Source organism: Haliotis rubra, unplaced genomic scaffold (assembly GCF_003918875.1).
Source record: "Haliotis rubra isolate DU_JTF1 unplaced genomic scaffold, ASM391887v1 Scf275, whole genome shotgun sequence".
Classification (NCBI taxonomy): domain Eukaryota; kingdom Metazoa; phylum Mollusca; class Gastropoda; order Lepetellida; family Haliotidae; genus Haliotis; species Haliotis rubra.
The window spans coordinates 1,174,496-1,199,960 of NW_025766836.1; the positions used below are offsets into that span (position 1 = coordinate 1,174,496).

General features: G+C 40.0%; 1 protein-coding gene across 1 annotated transcript; it reads right to left on the bottom strand.

Annotated features, from left to right (window-relative positions):
* Positions 1-233: 233 nt before the first annotated feature.
* LOC124280877 (zinc finger protein 91-like) lies at positions 234-24,017 on the bottom strand. The gene is made up of 3 exons (XM_046716867.1): positions 23,891-24,017; positions 21,462-22,650; positions 234-2,210 (listed from the first exon to the last, which is right to left on the bottom strand). Exons 2-3 carry the CDS (start codon positions 22,185-22,187, stop codon positions 399-401), a joined length of 2,538 nt encoding a protein of 845 aa, XP_046572823.1. The 5' UTR covers positions 22,188-22,650; positions 23,891-24,017; the 3' UTR covers positions 234-398.
* Positions 24,018-25,465: the final 1,448 nt, after the last annotated feature.

A 25,465-nucleotide genomic window follows, 5' to 3' on the forward strand; every position in this document is an offset into this window, starting at 1 on the left:
CCACACGTCTTACAATCTTGTGTACACAAAAGCATACTTTAACACTGATAAAGCTTTGCAGGGCTCGATTTAGTGCTTTGTTACTTGCACTTGTGCAACCCAATATTACAAAGTGCAACCTAGTTATTAGTGTAACTTGAACCAGGTGCAAGTCAAGTTTTGAGTGGGTAAACTTCTGAATAAAACATATAAATAATTTAATAGCATATTCCTTTCATTACATATTGTAATAGAAGCAGTGCAACTGGAATTTGGCTGTTACAACTAGGTTTTATCTTAGGTTGCACCTGGTGCAAGTAGGTTAACATCTCTTAAATCGAGCCCTGTTTTGGTATATAAATTCTCACTTTTAATACATAACATGGTTGATAATAAGATACATAATTTTGTAGATGCTTTCAGTGTTTGGGTTGACTGTGACTCCTCATGTGAGACTGAAGATCATCGGTTGTTTCAAAGTCTTCATCACACTCGACACATTTAGAGGGATTTCCTTCACTGTGAATCATCATGTGTCTATGCAGTAAACTGGATTTGGTGAAGTCTTTCCCACACTTGTTGCAATGGAAGGGTCTGTCACCACTGTGAGAACTCATATGGGTCTGCAAATGACCTGATTCTATAAATGTTTCGCCACACTCAATACACTCATATGGTTTGATTCCGCTCGGAGTGCCCATCTGCGTCTGCTGATGACCGGATTCTGTATGTATTTTCTCTTTCTCTAAGGGCTTGTCTACCAAGTTATTCATAAAACGTGACTGCAGGTTACCAGATTCTGTAAATGCTTTCTTATAATCGAACGGCTTCTTCACACTATGACTCAAAATGTGAATCTGGAGATGACTTGATTCTGCAAATATTTTCCCACACTCACTACACTCAAAGGGCTTGTCTCCACCATGATTCAAAACATGGGTCTGCAGGTTGAGCGATTCCATAAATGATTTCTCACATTCAAATGGCTTGACGCCACTATGATCCAAACTGTGAGCCTGCAGGCCACTTGTTTCTGTAAACGATTTTTCACCATCCAACGGCTTGTCTACACTGTGATTCAAAATGTGCATCTGCAGTTGACTAGCCTCTGTAAAGGTTTTCCCACATTCATTGCACTCAAATGGCTCATCTTCATTGTGACTCATCACATGTATCTGAAGCTGACTTGGATCTTTAAATGTTTTCCCACACATTTTGCAAAGATGGGCCTTGCTTTTGTTGTGACACCTCATGTGCCCCACCAGGTGGCCCGACTGTGTAAATGATTTCCCACACTCCGTACACTTATATGGCTTGACGCCAGTGTGAAACCTCATGTGTATTTGGAGGCCACTAGACCGTGTGAACGTTTTCCCACACTCACCACACTGATAAGGTTGGACTCCAGTGTGAGATCTCATGTGATTCTGCAGGTTTCCTGATGTAGAGAACGCTTTCCTGCACTCAGTACAGTGATATGGCTTGATTCCCGTGTGAGATCGCATATGGATATGTAGACTGCCTGATGTGGTAAACCCCTTTCCACACTCAGTACACTCATAAGGCCTGATTCCGCTGTGGGACCTCATGTGAATCTGCAGCTCGTTGGTCGTTATAAAATCTTTCCCACACTCGCCGCACCGGTGAGGCTTGATACCACTGTGATACACCATATGCCTCTTCAGGCTCATAGACGCCTTAAACGCTTTGTCACACTTAGTACACTGATAAGGCCTGACTCCACTGTGACATCTAATATGTGTCTGCAGGGTGCTTGAACGAGAAAATGTCTTTCCACATTCGCTACACAGATATGGACGGATTCCACTGTGACAACTCATGTGTCTCCGCAGGTCATTTGACCGAGTAAATTCTTTCCCACACTCTCTACACATATAAGGCTTTGGAGTACTGTGCCGTTTTACTGGGGCTTGTGCGGCACTTGTTCCTGTTAGTGCTTTCCAAAACTCACTGGACTGAAAAGGCTTGACTCGCAGGTGACTTCTCTTATGTCTCCTTTTGGTACTTGATTCTTCTTTCGTACCATCACCACTCTCATTAGGCCTGATTCCAATTTCAGTGTTGGTCTTAGAATCATTGGCTTCCATGGATGCGGCATCCTCATCCGTCTTACCATCACTTTTGGAAATGGACGCATTATCCTCCCCCCGTCCTACAATCACTTGTCTCCATGGATGCGCTGTCTTCGTCTGTCTTCTCATCACTTGTTTCTATGGATAGGTTGTCTTCGCCACTATCATCATCGGTTTCTACTGATGCATTGCCCTTGTCTGTGTTCCCATCATTGGTTTCTGTCAATGCATTGTCTTCGCCACTCTTGTCATCACTGGTTTCTACTGACGCAATGCCCTTTTCTGCGTTTCCATCACTGGTTTCTATGGATATGTTGTCCATGTCTGTGTTCCCGTCATTTGTTACCGAGGATTCTTTGTCACATCCATTATTCATGTCTGTTTTGGAGTCATTTGTCCTCATGTGTAACTGGTTTGGTTCCTCCATAATAGAGTAATAGTCAAACTGCCTCGCTGGATCAGCAGTAATGTCAGATTTCCATGTCATTCACTTCTTCATGAGACCTTTTCAGGTGTCTTCATTAGCATAAGAACATCCAGTAGAAACCAAATGTTACAAAGGTCACATGGGAACACACCTAAAAAGGAAAAAAGAATTTCTGTAGGAATAGTCTCAAAAGGGAATTATTTCACAAGTCACATACCTTTAACAAATTTAGGACTCTACAACTACAAGCATTAGTCAAAATGTCCACGTGATATTACTGACAAGCTAAATATGTTACATTCATCATTTTAATGGATTTAAAAGAAACTGTATGCCACAGGCAAATTGTGGGAACATTATTTATTTAAATTAAACTGAAAATGTTTTTTGAAAAGGCCCAGGTTCTTAACATGCTAACATCTTAAATATAGAAGTATAATAACATTGCATTCTTTGCAAAAAGTGTAAACATTATAGTCACAGCCCAGTTTTGTCATAAGAACCATAAGAAAGCTAAAGAGATAGTTATGATTATAGTTACCATGTTTAATGTTATTTGTTGTAGGCCTTGTCCTGAGCATACTGAGTGAGTGGGTGAGTATGGTTTTACTCCACTTTTAGCAAATATTCCAGCAATATAACGGCGGGGGGACACCAGAAATGGGCTTCACACATTGTACCCATGTGGGTAATCAAACCCAGGTCTTCAGCGTGACAAGCAGCCGCTTTAACCATTAGGCTACCCCACTGCCCCTGTCCTGAGCATAAATTCCTGTCAGTGAGTGTCAAATTATAAAAACAACCAAATATTTGTATCAGTACTCTTGTTCTGACAATCAATAATAGACATAATTTTATTTCAAATTGATTAATATTTCATTTCTTAATTTATGGGATCGTAAACGGTTAAGTTCTAATAACCAGTTAAGGGGATAAAACCCACCAAATATTTGGTACATCACAAAACTTTATACATTTTAAAGCTGACATAAAATTGTATGCAAATAATTTTCAATCTCAATCAAATCAGATCTCCATACTTGCTGCCGCTAACTGAGGATCCCATTATGTCAGAATACATTTGATCAGACGAATCACAGGATCTCTCACCAGATCAGGAAGGGCCGGTGGGGTAGCCTATTGGTAAAGCGTTGGCTCGTCATGCCGAAGACCCGGGTTCGAATCCCCACATGGGCACAATGTGTGAAGCCCATTTCTGGTGTCCCCCGTCGTGATGTTGCTGGAATATTGCTAAAAAGCGGCGTAAAACCAAACTCAGTCAGTCACCAGATCAGGACAGTGAGTGGGAATCTGTTTCTTAATCATGCAATCTTATAAAAGGTTAACATGAGTTTTTCCAAATGATGGTTTTAGCCATATGTCTTAATCTGTAAATGTCATCATTTACTTCTTGCAGTACTGACTGACTGACTGAGTTTGGTTTTACGCCGCTTTTAGCAATATTCCAGCAACATCACGGCGGGGGACACCAGAAATGGGCTTCACACATTGTACCCATGTGGGGATTCGAACCCGGGTCTTCGGCGTGACGAGCGAACGCTTTAACCATTAGGCTACCCCACCGCCCCCTCCTGGAATAAACATTTGGAAGGTAGAAACTCTGCCTAGCCCAAGGGTCATAGTGCTACATGTATACCCTATATACTGTCAAATACACACATTCTGTTCTGTATGTGTAGAACGTGTGCAGCTCATGCACTAGATATTTAAATAACAAAGAAGAACTCAAAAGTCAGCAAACTTACAACTTACAACAATGAACAAATGATAAACTAGTTTACAGAATATTCAGGGTACTGGTTACTGCAGAGTACATTTTCAGGACATATAACATAACCTTAAATTGTATAATAATGTTTCATATGGTCACTAACATAACCAGAAAGTGTGCAGTTTCTCCTTCCAGAAGTGTGATGTCACATTTAACATCGTGTTTATGCTGGCCAAAGTGTTTTTCTATCATAGGTTCTTTCTGGACTTACGGGGTAACTACCAAGAAACGAATGTCTTCAAGCCGTTGCCATGACAATCAATGACAAATCATCATCTTTCAGTAAGCTCAATTTCAGAACTTAACAATGTCAAATGATATTTCTAAAACAGTGTTGGATGTATATAATTAGGACAGTGCCAGAACATTGTGGATAATTTCTACATCCTATCATTTGTCATCTCTGTAGCAAATACACTCAGTGTGTACAATCAAAGGCATATTTGTGTCCAGTGTAAGTTTTCTTTTCTTAATATTGGCATTTCCAACTTGAGGTGGTAGAGAAATGAAGCCAAATTGTTGTAAAAAGCCAAATGACCTGTGCTTCTTTCATTCAGATTGGTTAACCAGGGTTTAATGCAACTTAATAATGTCTTATCAGATGCAAAACACAGAAGTATCACTCAAAACAAAACAATTTGGTTTTAAGGGTTTGTCTAAAGTGGACTAGATGATCATGAAACTTTGGAGATTTCTGTGATGTGACAAACATTATTCCAAATGTACTGGTAGTGGTACTAACCTGGCATCAGACAGAGCAGCAGCCCAGGCGCTGTAATTTGTGTCATGTTGTGAATCGCTGTCTGAACTCTGCTGCCGCGCACGGCCTTATCGAGAGAAGTGCTTCACACAATGTATAGCACTAAAAATAAGTGGCGACTAGTGTTGGAAATCATCGAAAAGAATATTGGTTAGCGTCATTTTTCAGATTTTCCAGTTCAGGTTGTTATTGCAGATAATTATAAAGAAAAAACATGTGGTTCTCTGTTGTTTTTTGTTTTATTTAGACTGACTGACTGACTGAGTTTAGTTTTAAGCCGCTTTTAGCAATATTCCAGCAATATCACGCCGGGGGACACCAGAAATGGGCTTAACGTTTTATTTAGAAACTGTGCAAACTACCTTTGCAAATTTCACATCCAGTGTAAAATTATGCAACTTGCTACTTTAAATGATGACTAATATATCATGAACATAAAATTCCCAGAGCCATCAAGAACTATTCAGTCATGTCTTTTCAGTAAGTTAAATGAGTTTTCTAAGAATTTAACACATTTTCAGACCCTGACAACTCTTAAGCTATGTTCCATCGTCAAATGTTTAACCACTTAAACAGTAGTTCCAAAATTAGTTGTTTATCGCTTGCTTGGTCGTTGTTTCACTACAACCAACCTTCAATTAATTTCAATTAATCGGAACACCACTAGGGGTGACTTTCACCTCGCTGCAAGTTTTTGATAGCTAGTAGACAATAGGGCTGCGCAATATAACCGGTTTACCAGTATTTACCGGTTCAGACATGAACACGATAGGTATTGTGATATGCTGATCGAAAACCGGTATTTTGACATGCATTCGAAAATCTTTGGATATTTCCGTTTTTTAAATTGTTCCTTTCCTTGTTTCATTTGTGTCAAACATTATTTACATATTTATTTTGTCATCATTAAAAGTTTTTATCAAAGCCTAGTCAAGCATAGTGATTTTGTTGGGTTTTTGCTTTATAAATCAAGCAATAACTCGATTATAAGTAGTTTTTGTTAAAAAGAACTTCTTGCAATATATTGCAATACATATCGCAATATATGCTTTCGCATCACAATATATCGCAATATGAAAATTCTCTGCAATACCCACCCCTAGTAAACAAAGAAGAGTATGTAAGAATGTCACATTGTTTTTACTTATTTTATCTGTCTCTTCTCAGTTCACTTATTTATTTTTCTTTAATGTGTGAATCAGTTTTATTTCAATCATGAGGACAACATATAGACATTAAACTAACAAATACAACAAATATGACTGACTATATAAGTATGAAATTTATGATACTGCATTTGATCTATCAAGCTCCCATTAAGCGTCCCCTGGCCAATTTCTAATCTGAAACCTTTCTAAGCAAGCCCTAATAAGACTAAAACTTTGTTGGTCATTACTTTCTGGTGTACATTAATGAGCTTTTACAGAAGGGGTATACTGTATACAACTCCAAGGCAACCATTATTGAAACGAGTTTAGTTTTAGCTGCTTTTCAGCTAATGTTATTGGTTAATTGGTTGATTACAAACAAAACAACGTTCTGGACACAATTTCAAAGTGGCCCATGGGTAAAAGGCTTAAGTTTGTGTATTATATATGTAAATCTTAACTATATTTCATCACAATAGTTCATGAAAGATACTTTCAATGATTATGATTTTAAAATACTTCAAATTATCAATCACTTTAGCCAGTCCTACTGATTACACTGATTACAATACTCAATGTGTAAGTTTTCTCAGACAACTGAGGCTTGTTTCACATATGCAGGGCATCATCGGCAGTAATCTGATTGAAATAACGTGGCATAATGCAGGGTACACAAGTAATTTTGTGACAGTGATTGAATGATGGTATGTTGAGTTGTAGTGGTATATTTTCTGTGAGCATAATACATGCTCACTTTGTAGAAGTTTAGCTTTGTTTGTTGCGAACTTTGACTGAGGAATATTCCACCTACACGAAGGTGGTCTGTAAATAATTGGCTGGACCAGAAAATCAAGTGATTGACATCATGAACATCAATCTACAAATAATAATAATAGTCCATTTATATTGCGCATTTATCCATGCACATTGCATGCTCAAAGCGCTGACATATTACCCCTGTTCAACGAGTACAGAACACTCCCTTTGGAGAATACAACCGGTCGCCTGTCAGGCGCGCTTGAAGGTTCAAATTCAGACTACCATCGTATCATACCAGGTACCCAATTTTACTGCTGGGTGGACAGAGGCAAGTTTGAACAAACTCACTTGCCTAAGGTGAGACCACATGTATCACATATGCTTCGTTGTGGGGCAGGACTGAAGTCCTAGATATTCTCAGGAGTCAAGCTACCAAACACGGTCACCCATCCGAGGACTGTCCGCGACCACCGTTGCTTAACTTCAACTGATTGTGACCTGAGCTCTACGCACAGGACCACACACCGCCAAATGGATATGGTGATATGCATGAACAAAGTCAGCTAGTCTGACTACCTGATGGGATGTTGAAGACAAGTTCAAGATCACCATGTGGTAAACACAAAAGACAACAAATATGGCCTGCAAATGTCTACATGTACACAATCCAATTCCAAAACAATTTCATTGGCATTACCAAAGAAAAAAAACAGATCAATGTGTTCTAAAGTAACATACTCATGAGAAAGTGGATCAATTTTTGGAGAATTTCTTACAACTTCATAAAGACAAGATAAGAGACCCTAGAACAATGACGTCTTGCCAAGGTGTGTGTTACTCGAACTGTAAACTGCCTTATCACTTTACATATTGTACTGATATTTCAGTTTCATGACAGTGGCCTGGAAATACTCAAGTCTGACCAGACAATCCAGTGATCGATATTAGCAATGATCTGTGTTGTTCAGACAGATCAACAAAAACAGCAAGACTGACCACCTGACCCAGATAGCATTCGAACATTGGCCCAACGTTGGCAAAATCATTGCCAACGATGGGCCAACGTCTGAATGCTATCTGGGGATTTGAATCTTACAACCAGCATAGGTTGGCTGGAATCACCCCCACACCCCTCACTGTTTCCCCAATGTGTCCCCTCTTATAGCTAACAATAGGGGGCTGGGGATATGCTAACCCAGCTTTCCGCAAGGAATATCCACACATAAACTTTGCATACCTATTAACAGGCTTCATATTTATTTTGCATTAAAAGCAGAATCTGATCAGTTAGCTACCAGCACAAGTATTACAATGCTAAGTTCGATGAAGATTGATATGATGTGCAGTTTAGCATCAGAGGTCATTGTTTTATTACAGAAATGGGACCCAGAAATGGCCACTCTATCACTTTCGTCAGTGGGTTTGTAAACGTGTTCGTATTTCTTTGTTCTGCATTTCCACATAGATAATTAGAAATTACGAACATGTCTCATATATTATTATCTCCATATCAATATTAAGAAATGTGGTGAAAAAGTATCAAATGTAGAAGGTGTTTCCGTTATAGTGAAATACAGCTAATCATTACACAGGACTGCGTTTCATGGCGGGTGTAAAGCATGCAACAAATATAGATCCATCCCAATTTCAATAAAGGTGAAAAATATAGGAAAATGAGTTTATACACATCAACAGCTTTCTAGAATAGAAGGTCCCCGGCGAAAGAAGGCGGACCGGAAAGGAGAAATGGGTCCTCTAACCGCCAAAATTATTATGCACATAATGTCGGGTCAATACCGGTCTGGAGAAGCCAAGTTTGCCTGTACGACCGTGGTCTCCAGATTTTACGGTTAGTTTGGGGAACAGGAATGTATATTAATCAGTCTGAACATTCTTACCTTCCTAAATAACTGCAGGTAATTACCCGTTTACATGAATAGATCTGATTTGACCGTTGTATCTTTGAATTTGTTTTTGTTTCTCGCAGGAAAATGGACGAGCGTGAAGAAATGTCGAGGGGAGGTAACTCCTTCTGTCTCATGAACGACATTCTTCAGCCGGGCATTTGATTGGATATTAGTTCGATGCCATTTTCCGCTCGCAATTTTTGTGTTGATGTAAAGGAAAATCTTGTATATATGTTATTACATCTCTCTACAGTTTATATAAAATTCCAGATAAGCAGCGCATTTGCATAAAATAAACAACATTACCAAATTACGTTTGAAAAAAAGTATTAATTCCAATAGCAAAACAACCCTTAGAGAATCTCACCCAATTAGTGTCTACTGGTACCAATTATATCAACGAGTGTTGATACATTTGATATCAGAAGACACGAGGGTGAGATTCTATTCATCATCAAAAATCACCCTTCATCAGTTTCAATGAAAAATGTACATCTCTGAACACAGTACTGCCATCACTCTCCTACCCAGAGTTCCATGCGGCAAGCCAGCATAGTACCTCTGCCACAGGCCAGAAAAATGTGACGATTCGTCACATCTTGCAATGTCCATTCAATATAATGTACAGATTTCTTTTACTCTTTTATTTTTGACTAGTCTACACATCTAACTAAACATCTTTAATATAATGAATTAGTTTCACTGAGAAAATATCCAAAAACATGTAACACTGTTTCGATTTGCGTAGCGATCCTTTGTTTACATAGGTTGTACCGCTCCACGTGCTGTCATGCAAGCCGACGGAGAGCGAAAGATGAAGCCAGTTTGATATCTAAATATGTACTGTCATAGACCTAACTGTCGCAGTTGTGGAAGAATATATATGTAACAATGTAAAACATTATGAAGAGAGCGCCGAAAAGCTTTCGTGAGTCCCGTCTCTTCTTATTATGAATATGCGCGTTTGATTACAAACAAGAGAAAAGTCCGGTCACGTGATATGCAAATTAGCCTGTGGCAGTGATGTTATGTTAAGTCATCGCTGTGCCGGAGTGTGTACTGCCATTAGACTTGCAGTGCAGCGATGTCATAGCATTGTGACGTCATAGCATTGTATTGTCATCAGGTTTTTTTACGCCATAGCATTGTGAGTCAGGGCATTGTACAAAATCTACTGTCAAAATCTACTGTCACATCTCCCAGGAGATATCGTTTGATCTCACACAAGCAATATCTCCAGTGAAACAGTTTTGGATGATAAATAGAGAATCTCACCTAAGTGTCTACTGATATCAATTATATCAACACGAGTTGATAAAGTTACAAATATCCGAGGCTTGCCGAGGATATTTTTACCTTTATCAACGAGTATTGATATAATTGATATCAGTAGACACGAGGGTGAGATTCTATTTATCATAAAAAATCATTCTTTGTGTAGTTTCCAATGAAAAATGTACATCTCTCAACATTGTACTACCATTAGACTTGCAGTTCAGCGATGTCATAGCATTGTGACGTCACCAAGTTTATGATGTCATAGCATTGTCAGGGCATTGTTCAAAATCTACTGTCAAAACGATATCTCCTAGGAGATATCATATCATCTCAAACAAGCGATATCTCCTGTGGAACACAGTTTTGGATGATAAAACTGCATATGTGCATTGTGTATTATCTGCAGGCTTCAGGTACGCACGGCAATACAGTAGTGATCAGTCCATATAAAAAAGCGCAACCTCTCTCTTACTGCGACATACGCATTATGAAAGAAAGCGCACGTTAAATCTCCAAATTACCATCACCAGCTTACTGCTAATTAGAGATGTGTATGTCTGTGGGTTTATGCACATGCTGCAGAATTCAGGCAGCACACACACCATTACAAATTAGAAGTTACCGAAAGCATCATTTCAAGCAGAAATACGTCTACCCACTGGTGTAATTATAGATCCAATTAAGTGGATCCAATGAGTGAATGTGGTTTGACGCCGTTTTAAAGCAATATTTCAGCAATATCACAGCTGGGGTCAGCAGAAATGGGCTTCATACATTGTACTCAGGGGGGAATCGAACCCGACCTTATGTGTGACGAGCGAACACTTTAACCACTAGGCTACAACATCCAAGAAGTAAGGATATGTATACTCAAAGAAAACAAATATCCAACGTGCGTCATCACGTGAGTAACCACTAATTGAAACAATGGGCTATTTGGAACCCTGGGTGCTGTTGTGCAAGGCATCCTCAGCGCTATGATGATCATATCTGATCTCCCATTCCTTACATAGACAAACAGCTGTGTAACGATAAGGTTGTTTGCCTCGTACAGCTATAATACTTCTTAATGCGGTGTCCCACACACCCACTCTCATTATGTAGTCAGACTTGTACAATCCGCTCTGTTTTAGTAGAGATTTCCTATGGGCGTGGACAGGGTTTTGTCGTTTCTATTGTACCACTGCTCCTCGAACTTTTGTTATCTCGGGGTACCCTATACTTGAAAATGCGGAAGATCAGCGGTATTTGTAACAATATCCACAGTGAAGGTTTTATTCATTTACAGGCCGTGTGCGAAATAGCCACTGGTCCTCTAGCCCGTGGCTAGTAAAGTCCACTCGGGCCAGTAAATCTCCAGTCACTGGCCCGGTGTTCGGAAAAAAGTCCTTGGAAAAAAGGACCGGTAAAAAAGTACTAAATTTGCCGAGGAAAAAAGGTCCTCCTGAAAAAAGTCCTACTTTTAATTTGTTATAACAAATGTTAAGAAAAAACTCAGATCTGCAGTTTTTAATACTTTATTCACATACAACAATGTAAATTGACAAAAATTTGCATCTGCACTGATACATTTGTTGAAATTTACTGAATTTTAGTCAGTCTTATATTGGTGGCCACACGACGGCAGTTAATACTTGACTTACGGCTGCACTTCCAAACATGTACATGTGACCATCTAACACCAGCTTCAAGCCACCCTTGTTGGTCTGAATGACTTCCACGATGAAATGGTTACTAATGTTTTTCAGGAATACATCTACATGTATATATCCCGCAAGTCAAAATTGACATAATGACCCTCAGTAATGGGTGTAACCACCTCGGCTGTTTATCATCTCCTGACATCTTCGCCTGATAGAGAGCACTAGATTACGCATGAATCTCATTGGTAAGTACTAAGTTGTTCCAAGCATTCAGTACAGCATTTCTAAGCTCTTGTAAGTTGGTCAGAGGTTGATCACGACGGTTTACTTGTCTACCGATCTCATCCCATACATGCTCTGTCGGGTTGAGATCAGGACTCTGACTTGGCCAAGGAAGGGACTCAATTCTGTGCTCTTGTTTGGCTTCCTGAACAACAATAGCACGATGTGGACGAGGTAAATGAATGCTGTGTCAGGATTGGCGTGGAGGAAAGGAATAACGGTATTGTCAATAATCTGATTGCGATACTTTGCCCCTGTCATTGTTCCTTGGACAACCTTGATGTCCACCTTCTCGTCATAAGTGAAGCTAGCCCATACCATTACGGAACCGCCGCCCCCAGCGACAGTAGGAAGGACACACTTTGGGTTCAGCTCATTCTTGGTTGCCCGTCTGACACGTAAACGACCGCCAGCGACGTACAAATTGTAGCGTGACTCATCCGTCCTAATTACTCGTCGCCAAGTTCGAATGTTCCAGTTTTGACGTTGTCTAGCCCAGAGTTATCGGTCTTGCATATGCCTAGGTGCCAAACGTGGGCGTTTGATTGGTCTTCGAGCCCTTATTCCAGCTGCCACAAGACATTTATTCACTAACTCACGTGACACGTTGACGCCTGTTGCTTGTGTCCACTCTTGGCGTAACTGGTTAGCTGAATGAATCTTTCGCCATTCTAACCAAACGACGATCGTCACGTGCACTGGTCTTCCTAGGTCGACCATGACGAGGTGTGTCCTTCACATCACCTGTCACTCTGTGTGTGGATAACAGTCTGCTGAGCACTGACTTACTAACGTTAAAGTGCTCTGAAATGTGTCTTAGGGACATGTCTGCTTCCCTCATGCCTATCATCTGCCACCGTGAAGCATCTGAGATCCTGTTCCGTGCCTTGTTTGCAGTGTAATGACATGTACAAGACCAGTCATCAAACTTGTATTGTGCAAGTCGCGAGTGCTTTCGTGGAATTTACTAGCCATGTGCAGCATGATATCTGGTCTCATTCTGTTGGGTGTGTTTGAGTGAAGTGTTCATGTATCTTTTCATGTGCAAAAGCATTAGGTTCAAATCTTATTACCTACGAAGAAATCAACATGAACATACAGGGTTGCTTAACCTTATACCATCAGTATATAAACTGACCGGCAAAAGAAAGTATACAAGGTTTTCAAGAGGTCATTACCATGGACCCAGACTACCTGGACACACAAAACATAATGCAGGGGTGTTAACAACATCTTTACTCAACCTGAGATAAACATCACACGTGGCGTGAGACATGCGCAAGTTCACTGGGGGGTCCTGAAAACCAGTGTTGAGTCACATGGAGGATAAGCAGGTAATGAGTTACACACAATAAATGTTCACGCAGCCTCATTCCAGCCGAAGACGTCAGGCGCCGGGCAAGGTCACGCGGTATGCGACGCCATTCGTCCTGGAGGGCTTGTGCAAGTTGCTGTCTATTCTGTGGTGGGTTAGGGCGTTTCCGCACGCGTCTGTCTAGTGCATCCCACGTGTGTCCTTTGAAGGGTCTGTAGGCTCCGATACCTGCTGCCCGAAGACGTCTAGCCACCGTGTATCGGCTGACACGGTGATCAAGAGAATTCGCCGCTAATGACGTTACCGTCAGGAAACGGTTTCTCGGGTGTAAAGTCCTCAAATGCCGGTCTTCAGCTGGTGTTGTTACTCGCGGTCTACCACTTCTTGGTCTGTCCTGTGTCTGGCCCGTCTGCCTGTAACGTTGCAACAGTCTAGAGATGGCTACACGGGTGCAGCCGTAGGTTCTTGCAACGTTGGCATGTGTCGACCCCATCTGGAGCATATACCTCTCACGTTCAACTGCTGACAGTCGTGGCATATCTGTGGTGGTCGTTTTCAAACTGCATGTGTAACCTGTCTACACACTAACTTTTATACCCTTAGTGCATGTGGAACTCTGACAGAGGCCCAAAATCATGGTTTATACAATTGGCCACTTCGACGTTTTATTCACGACGTACACGTGAATTTCACTGCAGGTATCAAATTGCTACGTTGGGGCAACATGTTTCAGTATATAATTTACCTACAAAAATATTTCTTTACAATTTGAGAAATAGTAACTTTTGGTATACTTTCTTTTGCCGGTCAGTTTAGTAAGGACAAAAAGCATTTTTTAAGCCTGTCAATCGTTCATGATGTAAATGGCACAAAAGCTAAGAAACATAGATAAACGTCCAGTCATATACTTTGTCCTTAAAATAACAGTCACAACGCAAGTTACAGAAGTTTTTCTCTAGTTTGGCAAAGAAGACGCAATTTATGGATAACAGCTTCGTTAGTCTATGGAAATAGCTACCTGAAGATTATTATACTGGCGTCAAGCAAGCTACATAAATTGTTTTATTTGTTTGTTGTTTAAGGATGCATTCAGCAACATTCCAACTACTCAGTGTCGGTCTGTAAATAATCGAGTCTGGACCAGACAAGCCAGTGATCAACAGCATGATCATCGATCAAACCAATTGGGATACGATCCCTAAACTGTATCTTTTGTCTCAACTTTTATGAAATATCAGATATAATGTAAGTAAAAACAACAAATATGACAGAAATATTTCTGATTATCACGAAAGATGATTCCAGAATGCACATCAAATATTTTATAGAGTTTTAACTTCTCTATAACTTCTAATGGCGATTAACAGTACAACAACTATGAACTTAAAATACTTGTCATATCTTAATGTAAATTACAATTGCGTAGATCGATGTTCATGCTGTTGTTCACTGGATTGTCTGCTTCAGACTCGATTATTTACATACCGCCGCCATATAGTTGGAATATTGCCGAGTGCCGCGTAAAACTAAACTCACTCACTCACTAATGTAAATGAAATTATACATGTCGCAGCCAAAGATAAGTATTGTCTCTATCCATATTGTTAATAATGAAGTTACTTTTCCATCAATATCTTTGTTTAGATGCAGGGTGAAATAAGTTTTAACATCATGTTCAAGATTCTCAAGGTGTGGTGAAATGGGGTTTAACGTCGTACTTAAGAATATTTCGCTCATATGACGACGTGCGTGCGTGTGTATGTGTGGCTGCTTGTACTAGCCCAGACGTAAGCCGGTTTTATAGTGCTAGCTCACTGAGATTCCATGCCGCAGTTAAGCATGAAGACCCCACTCAGACACAGTATATACTGACTCCGAGCTGGCCATAATGCCGAGCGCCAGGCAGGGACCAACAAGTACCGTATTTTAACGTCTTTTGGTATGACGCGGCCAGGGATCGAACCCGCGACCTTGCGACCTTCCGCTCTCCAAGATCGTCAAGACTTAAGCCAATTTTTACATTGCCAGAACACTAACATACCATGGTCCAGTTTAACGTGGATACTCTTCAGCGAAGGCGGCAGGCCGGCACACAAAACATTTATTCTTTAGGACTGAACAGGACAGGAGACGAGACTGATGTACACATGCAGTATAGATGATTGGTTAACAATACTTGTTCCTGATTGGCTCAGCTGCCACCTGCGTGAACATGGTTCTCATTTCCTTTAAAGGGAACACCCACCTCATGTTTACATCTCACAGCCGACAAGTCTTGATTTCACCCACTGAGGTATCTTGACTTCTCTGGATATGATGCGGCCACACCACCAACCTGCCATTTGCCAGGCAGACGACACACAACATCGTTGAGAAACCACATCGTTAGTGAAATGGTGAATAAAATAATTCATAGAATTCATATAACAATGTACATGCATGTGTGTGTTTGCATGGGTACCCTTCTCATACCTAGATTAAAACTGAGAGCCATTCTAGCGCATTAACAGTAGCATATAACATGGGAACCTCTAATCAGTGTTTGCCCTTAACCCTGAAAAGCTGCAGGCCCTAAGGACCCAGAACCACAAAAATTCCGTAGGAATGTGTAGGCCCCATATTTTAGCTACAATATAAGTAATTCCCAGGAAAACAAATGTGACATGTGCTAAATTGCTTCCTTGAAAATGACAGTCATTTCACTTACAGAAAACAGCTGCTGATAGAGATAAAAACCACAAATTACTGAATGTGATTTCTGAAAAATAATACTCTTAGTTACTGGGGATGAAAGGCTGTTGGCCATAAGGACATGCAGAAAACAAAAGCTGTGGGTCCCGGTGGTTTTGAGTCAGCTTCGGTCCTAAGGACCGACATTACTTTAAAAAGGCTGGAGACAGTACTTTTATCTGCTAAAGCATGATGCCAGCCTGGTAAGAACGACTGACTGACTGAGTTTAGTTTTACGCCGCTTTTAGCAATATTCCAGCAATATCGGTGGGGGACACCAGAAAATGGGCTTAACACATTGTGCCCATGTGGGGAATAGGACCCGGGTCTTCGGCGTGACGAGCCAACGCTATAACCACTAGGCTGCCCCACTGCCCCTGGTAGGAACGAGTACAATCTTCCTACATCTGTAGTATGAAGTGGATCAAACCACTGACCTTCTGCAAGCAGACATGCTATATATTACATCACTGATGTGGCTAGAAACACAAAGAATAACTCAGAAAAATATGGAATTGTCTTTATCATTTTTAACAGAGTACAACAGTAATAATCGAGGACTCACCTAATACACACATTCTATTCTACAATGATCCTGCGTACTATCTTAAAACATGATTCAAATATTAAATAATATATATCATGATGCCCAACACAGCAAATATCAACTTTATGCACTCCTTTTCAATTGAAACATTGTTGACATCTAAGCTAGTACACAAAACCTTGACATGACTTATAAAGTGAATACTATGTAACAAGGGGTGCTTGGAACTAGGTTCCTGGGAGCACTTGCATGTCCTCATCCATCCTAAGCAATGGTTATTTATTTCGTGGGTGGGTGGGTAAGAGGTCTTTGATGCACTTATCTGCTGAAAATAATGAGTGAGTGAGTGAGTTTAGTTTTACTCTGCTTTTAGCAATATTCCTGCAACATCACGGCGGGGGACACCAGAAATGGGCTTCACACATTGTGCCCATGTGGGGAATCGAACCTGGGTCTTCAGCGTGAGGAGCCAACGCTTTAACCACTACAAATATGCTTCGAAAATCTAAGTACAGGGCAACAAATACAGGTAATAGTCATGAGAGGAATCAACCTAGTCTGCCTTTAGGTGAAAAACAATGCACTATCCAACCAACCCTTATAATCTGAGCATTCATGTTATACGTCATATAAAAAAGCTAAAAATAAATAGAACTATAAGGCTTTGTACACCAAATTGTAGCTCACCTTCAAAGCAAAACATAAAAAAAGCACGGACACTAAAGAAACGTGTATATAAAGGTCAGAGGTCTTAGCTTGATAAAAGTTGCCATAACATATCTTGACAATAAACAGACAACCAGATGTTGGAGCCAGCCAAAACATAAGCTCACTTGACTTTCAGTCATGTAAACTAATATGGGTGGAGAGATTCAATATCTGGATCATTATCAAAATTGTCTGCATGATGCAGCTGTAATTCATTTGAGAAGCAGAATTAAACAAGGTAATATTTACATTACACTGACAGAATCATGCCAAGGCTGATAGCCATAACAAGTTTAAACAAGAGTCATCAGAAGATGACATATCCCTCCCCCCGGTTTTTGAGTTATGCTCCGGAAACGAAGCCCACCCCCCTTTAAGACTAAGTCCGAAACGTTTCCATGGAAACCGAAAAAAATAAAAATGACAAAAATCTGTAAATAGCAAAAGGCTCCACCTTCAGTTCTGTTTGATATATCTACGATTTTTTGTTGAAAAATATTGAACATTTTTTTAGTTATGCTCTGGAATCAAAATGATTACTGACGGACGGACAGACGGACGTGGCGTCGACTATATCCCCCCACATTAAATGCTGGGGGAATTAAAATTGAGTGAGCTTACCTAACACTCAGCCTAAATGTCAGCCTTAGAAGTTATAGTTAAATTTGTATGTTTACATTTTCTGTTCAGAATTACAGCCCTCAAACATTTAAGTCAATGAGGACTGCCATTACTTGACTTCAGCTAAAAACTTAGTAGTCACAGACTAATGATTGTTTCTTTTGTTAAATGCCGCACACAGCAATATTCCAGCTACATGGCAGCAGTCTGTAAATAATCAAGTCTGGAGGAGACAATCCAGAGATCAACAGTATGAGTATTGATCTAGGCAGTTGGGATATGATGACATTTGTCAACCAAGTCCGCAAGCCTGACCACCCGATCCTGTTAGACGCCTCTTACAACACAAGCTAATAGAATAGTGCATGTTTACTAGGGCTTGCTAAAAAGATCAATAATTGAAAATTCAGAAATATTGTTGATAGGAAAAGTTATTAATGATTATCAATATGAAAATAGTGTCATGGATGATATCGTTCATACACTTTTGCGATAGAATTAAGTTTTAACTTACTCACACAATACACTAAATTAGGTCTTAATTTAATTCATAGAGTGCTTTTAAATTATGTTCAGGATACATTTTCTTAAGAAATCCATGCATTAACATGTCACCACTCAATGGTGATGTGAAATATATTCATTTATTTCAGATGTTTTCGGCATTTTTGCTCAGAGTTACTTCTCCGATATTTATCGAAAATCGATCGATATTTTGTCAACGATTATCGATTCCTATGATCTATATTGATTGCCAGTTCCAATTATTATGGCTATAAGAATCAAATAGTATGAGTTGTGACATACGTTTTAAGTCTATCAGCTGAGGGTTGTCCAATGAACGTGTAGTATGATTTACAGGTGCCTGGTGCCTCTTTTAAATAGTCAAAATATGCATTGCTTCACTGATTGATGTTTCCTGGAAGTGACCCAGTATAGTCTTACGCCTCTTTTAGCAATATTCCAGCAATAACATTCATAACAAGTAGGTGTGTTTAGAAGTTTTAACTCCTTGTTTTTCCGATTTGAGCAATTTCTTAACCAAATAAAAAGTAGAGAGGCCTTATCTACGACAAGTGAGCATCAAGTATGATATGTCCTGATTCATGCTATGTGAGTGAGTAAAGTTTTATGCCGCTTTCAGCAATATTCAAGCAATATCAAGGTGGGGACACCAGAAATGGGCTTCACACATTGTACCCATGTGGGGAACACTAGCGAGATTTACAGGCTTTTACAAACGAAAGAGTCTAGGACATGGAAGATTGAATTGTGTACACAAACATTAGCAAGATGTACAGCCTTTCACAAACTGAATAAGCAGGAGATGGAATAATGAGCTATGTACATGAACACTAGCAAGATTTACAGGCTTTCACAAACTGAGGCTAGGAGATGAAGATCAAGGACTGTACATGAACATATACAGCAAGTTCAACTTAACAACATTTACATAGAACAGCTAAATATAGCACTTTTTGGCTCAGACCGCTGACTGCTCTCGTTCCACAGGTCTGGTGTGTCTCATACAGGTTGGATTCCCATTCCAAGCACCCATTTACAATCTTTAGGGTTAGCTACACCTTTCCAATGAAGCACTCATTTACAATCTTTAGGGTTAGCTACACCTTTCCAATGAAGCACTCATTTACAATCATTAGGATTAACTACACCTTTCTTACCAAGCACCCATTTACGATCATTAAGGTTAGCCACACCATTCCAATGAAGCACCCATTTACAATCATAAGGGTTAACTACACCTTTCTTATCAAGCACCCATTTACAATCATTAGGGTTAGCCACACCATTCCAATGAAGCACTCATTTACAATCATTAGGATTAACTACACCTTTCTTACCAAGCACCCATTTACGATCATTAAGGTTAGCCACACCATTCCAATGAAGCACCCATTTACAATCATAAGGGTTAACTACACCTTTCTTATCAAGCACCCATTTACAATCATTAGGGTTAGCCACACCATTCCAATGAAGCACCCATTTACAATCATTAGGGTTAACTACACCTTTCTTATCAAGCACCCATTTACGATCATTAGGGTTAGCCACACCTTTCCAATGAAGCACCCATTTGCAATCATTAGGGTTAGTTACACCTTTCCAATGTGAAGCACCCATTTACAATCATTAGGGTTAACTACACCTTTCCAATCAAGCACACATTTACACCTTTATGAAAAATATCTTCACCTATCCTAGGGTTGGGCACAACTTGCCCATTAAAAACCCCTTTTATGATCTTTAGTGTTGAGACCCTTCAACGATCCTTTGAGGTAGGGTATTGGTTATCACTATTCGTGTATAATCCCTTGTAATTTGAGGAAAGTCTACACAACTACAGAGAAAATGTCTCCTGCCCTTAAAGTTAAACAATCAGATGCTGACTTAGTCCACAAGCACTAATTATCCAACGTCCCATGACAAAATGATGCCTAATATATTTTAACTCATTTCTTTAGCTTCACATTGGAAATGTGAGTTCAACCCTCAATGCGGAGCTAACTGAAATAAGTGTTCCTGGTCAAGTGTACTTCTCTACACCCAGCTGTTGACACATGTAGTTCTTTATTGTTACGAGTTTACCATTTGTAAAAGAACTACAGAAACATGTTTTCGGTGCATTATTTGCAGGATCTGTGACATTCTCCTGTACCAGAACACTAGGGCTCGAACGATTCGGTTCATCGAAAATCAAATCTGACACCTTAGTTTCAATTTCTGATAACCATTATAACTATTTTGATTCGATATTTGAAAACGTGTTTAAATAATTTCCACACAGCAGGAACGTAATTTTGACTCCAGCTCGAGCAGTATCGAGAGTTGAAATAAGACGAAATGTGATTGGTTGACGCCAGACTAATTATCCAATGAGAATTGTTGTTAGTAGACATCACCAAGTCGACGATGGATTTCATGCTTAAACAGCCAATTCTGAGAGTTAAATGAAGTCTGATGCTTTTCCTTGTATGAAAAATCGAATTGAAAAAGATCGAATCGAAGATTCAATATCAAATATCGAATCGAGGTCTGGGTGAATCGTTACCCCCTACAGAACACCCTTAATGTAATACCCGAAAGTGCGAACTGGTCAGTTATGATACTGTTATGGAGCTAACACTGTTATGGAGCGGCCCACCAACTTGTATTCAGCACAGAATGGCTACAAGCTAATCAGGTAGCAAGATTCTTTAACAAGTGAGTATGGTTTTACACCACTTATAGCAATATTCTACAATATCACAACAGCAGACACCAGACATGGGCTTCACACATAACACACCTTATGGAATCTGAAGCATGTCAGATATGACAATATGACAAGCAAACGCTTTAACCACTAGGTTACCCGCCCCTTTTTTAACAAGTAATAATACTCTTTACCAGTAGATTTCTACTGTGACATGTCTTATGTGTTAACAGGTTGAAGATTTCTTCAAATAATTTTCCACACGATGCAGTCGTTTGAAGTTCCGTTGTGTATTTTCTTGTGATCCTGCAGTTGTCCTGGTGTTGCAAAAGCCTTGTCACACTGAGGACACTTGTGGGTTTTGGCTCCGCTGTGACACCTCATGTGCCTATCAAGGTCAGCTGACCGTGAGAATGCTTTCTCACATTCACTACAAGGATAAGGCTTCACTCCACTATGACACCTCATGTGCCTCCTTCGATTACCTGATGTCGTGAAAGCCTTGCCGCACTCGCTACAGGGGTAGGGTTTGACTCCAGTGTGACTTCTCATGTGCGTCTTCAGGGTATCAGATGTTGCGAAGGATTTCTCACACTGTCCACACTGGTAAGGTTTTTGTTTTGTGTGACATCTCATGTGAGTTCGCAGACTACCAGCTTTTGTAAATGAATTCCCACACTCTCCACACTCAAAGGGCTTCACTCCACTGTGGCTCTTCATGTGAAGCTGAATCCCAACCAAATGTGCAAACGCCTTCCCACACTCGCAACAAAAATAAGGCTTGACAATGCTGTGAAGCCTTAAATGAATCTGCAGGCTGAAAGCACTAGTAAAAGCTTTCCCACACTCCTTACAATGATGGGATTTGATTCCAGTGTGACTCCCCACGTGTCTGTCTAAGTCTGCTGACCGGGCAAATGCTTTCCCACACTCAGGACACTGATGAGACTTGGCTTTGCTGTGACCATGGTAAGACTGCATGTGTGTCTTCAGGCCTTCCCGGTTGAGTAAACGATTCACCACAGTCAGTACACTGATATGGGGTGATTTCGTTTAACTGCGTACATACTCCTTCGCATCCTGCATCTATGTCCGAGTCATTGTCACATCCGTAGTGTTCATCTGTTTGTGTACAGGTTCCCTCGCATTCAGGATTTATGTCACTGTCATCCTCATCGTCTTCATCAATGTCATCTGTTTGTGTACACATTCCCTCACATGCGGGATCTCCATCACTATCACTGTCACAGTCCATCTGCTTCTGAGGATCAGTTGTTAGGGAATGTGCTTCTTCGGTGACATTATCCCACTCTGTGACTTGACTACTAGTCTGCGCTTCACCTTGTGCAGCCATGACAAAGGTTGATGTTGAGCCTGCAACTTGACCTGTCACGCTTTACACAAGCAATGCCGTAAGATGTCTCTATGCAGCTTCAGCTTTAGTCTGGAAAAGAATATCAGAATGAGTGAGTGAGTATGGTTATACACTTCTTTTAGCAATATTCCAGCAATATCACAACGGGGGGACACCAGAAATAGGCTTCATATACTACCCATCAAAAGTTTAGACTCACTAGTGTAAATGTTGCGTCTTACTTCAGTCAACTGTTCTAAACTAGATTTTGCAAAATATTCCATACTGTTTAAAGGAACTGTTTACACATGAAGTGAAGTACTGTAAAACAAAATTGTAACATTGAAAAGATTATTGTCATGAGTTCAATTTATGATGAAACTGGAGTGCAGAGAAAAGGACAGCCTGGTGTTCGAGAACGGATGGAGACAGCACAGCACAGGTTAATGAATAAATAACTTTGTCTGTGAACGTGCTTCTCAAACACCTGGCTGTCCCTTTCTCTGCACTCTTCCCTCGTAACAAACAGTGAACTGTGTCAATATTTTAATGATAGTTTGTTAAACAACTTTTTTTATTTTTAGGACAAAAATTCAGCAAAAACCTCACAGAGTGGGTCTGATGTTTTGATTATGATCAGCGTTTCATTGAGTATGTTATGTTTATTAGTTTTCGAGTTAGATTGCAATTCATCAGTCCGCTTTTGAGCCAAACGGACTGTACAAGTCAGGACTGACACAGGTTTACATACATTACAGTGAAGGCCATTTAAACATCATACTGTTGTTATATAGAAGGATTTGTTCAAAAAATGTATTACAATGATGACATGTAAATACAAATGACATTCCATCTCAGTGTTATTAGTTTAGCTGGCTGAACTCAAACAGTCTATGATATGTAGTTTGCCATTATGCTAAAAAAATAGTAATCATCATAATAACTGTGATGCTAATTTCGAAGTTACATGTTCTGTGTTATAATATCTAACCTTTCAGTCACTAACATCAACAGCGTGATGGCATTACACTCGTGTCAGGGGAGATAATTCACTACACACAAGAACAAAAACAAACCTGAAAATATTTGGATGTGTACGCATTTAAAAACAGGGCGATATTTGAAACATGACGACAGACAGATCATTCAAAAAATCCCCATTTTTGTATAATATTCGAATTTATGTGTAGGATATATCGAGTACAGCGAGATCGGGGCATGTGGCTGACTGTTCTTCTGCCATGATCTGCACTCACATTCCATAGCACTTCCAGTATCATATTCCGTCTCGACCGCTTCCTGCGATTTTCAAAATTCTGCAAACTCTTACCTCGACAAAAATAGTTGTTGGTCGGATAAACAACAAGAAAGTTACACAAATCTACATGTAATTTGTGTTTGACCCGTCGTTTCCCTTTTTTCTCTCATTGTAGTCTTCGGATATGAGTGGTTTTCAAAGGGACGTCACTCCATGTGACTCATAAATATTGATATTTCTAGAGAACATGTGTACCTTTACTTGAGTTCCATCCCCAGTCGATATTACTTTTTAGAAACTTTGTTATTATTAAACTGAAAAAGAACAACTCCTCATTACAACTTCCCCATCTTTTTTTCAATCCGTCAAGTGGATTTTAATGCATTCTTCAGTGATAAAAGTGCAGTAAAACTTGCATGATTGGTAGCATGAAGTGTATACCCAACCTTTAGACGACCATTCCCCATCCCCAATACACACTCTCACATATAAACAAGAAAGGAAAATAATCTAGAACACCCAAACAAATTATGAATAAAGAAGAATTCTTAACGGCAATCTCTGAACAGTTACAGTTAGCAACACCCGTGCAGATCCGGGTTATAATTGCTCTTCAGGAACCTATGCTTGTCGTGAGAGGCGACTAACGGGATCGGGTGGTCAGGCTCGCTGACTTGGTTGACATATGTTATCGTATCCCAGTTGCGTAGATCGATGTTCATGATGTTGATCACTCGATTGTCTGGTCCAGACTCGATTATTTACAGACCGTCGTCATATAGCTGGAACTTTGCTGTGTGCAGTGTAAAAGTAAACTCACTCACTCACTACAGTTAGCAGAGAGCTCTCGCCTAAGTTACAGTTTGAAAGTCTGTTATACTACAAAAGGAGAGGAGTACCAGTAATTGCCAAAACAGATAGGGCTATTTAGACAAAACATCACTTTTGTGTGTCAAAACGGAACAATGAAAAAAAAATGAATGAAACACGTGTAATTTGGATTACACTTTCTCAATAAAGTACACATTCTAATATACTTTTGTTGAGTCGGGACCCTCTCTCTCGGGGTCAGGCACCTAATCGCCAGCACATAAAGTGAGCCATGTACCCCACTCATTAATGAAATGAAAAACAGTTGTTGTTTTTTAATATCATATTTATCGTTTAGTTGCCTTTAAATTTGTATCTCCAGTTTACATATATATTTCACTATATTAGATGGCAATGATACAAAGTTGCGACTGAAGAGTTTCATGTCGTTTACCTTAGGCACAGGCACAGTTGTTAGGTGGGAAACGTTTTTGTGTGAAGACAGGATGATATTACCTTTGTCAGCTTAAAATATGTGAGTGCACTTTAAAATCGCCTGATAGACTCGAGAAGTGAGTATAGGCGTCCACTCTTCCCAATGAACTACTGGGCGGTGGGGCAGCCTAGTGGTTAAAGCGTTCGCTCGTCACGCCGGAGACCCGGGTTCGATTCCCCACATGGGTACAATGTGTGAAGTATATTTGTGGTGTCCCCCACCGTGATATTGCTGGAATATTGCTAAAAGCGGATTAAAACTAAACTCACTCACTCACTCACTCCAGATGAAATGCGAATGACTAGACGTGAGGTGGGGTAGCCTTGATGTAAAAGCGTTTG

Excerpts from the sequence above, each read along its gene's own strand:
- LOC124280877 (XM_046716867.1), bottom strand. The coding sequence starts at position 22,187 with ATGCAGTCTTACCATGGTCACAGCAAAGCCAAGTCTCATCAGTGTCCT. Across the intron at positions 2,211-21,461 it reads ACGACTGCATCGTGTGGAAA|AAACAAGTGATGAGAAGACA; the intron begins ATTATTTGAAGA and ends ACCTATCCATAG.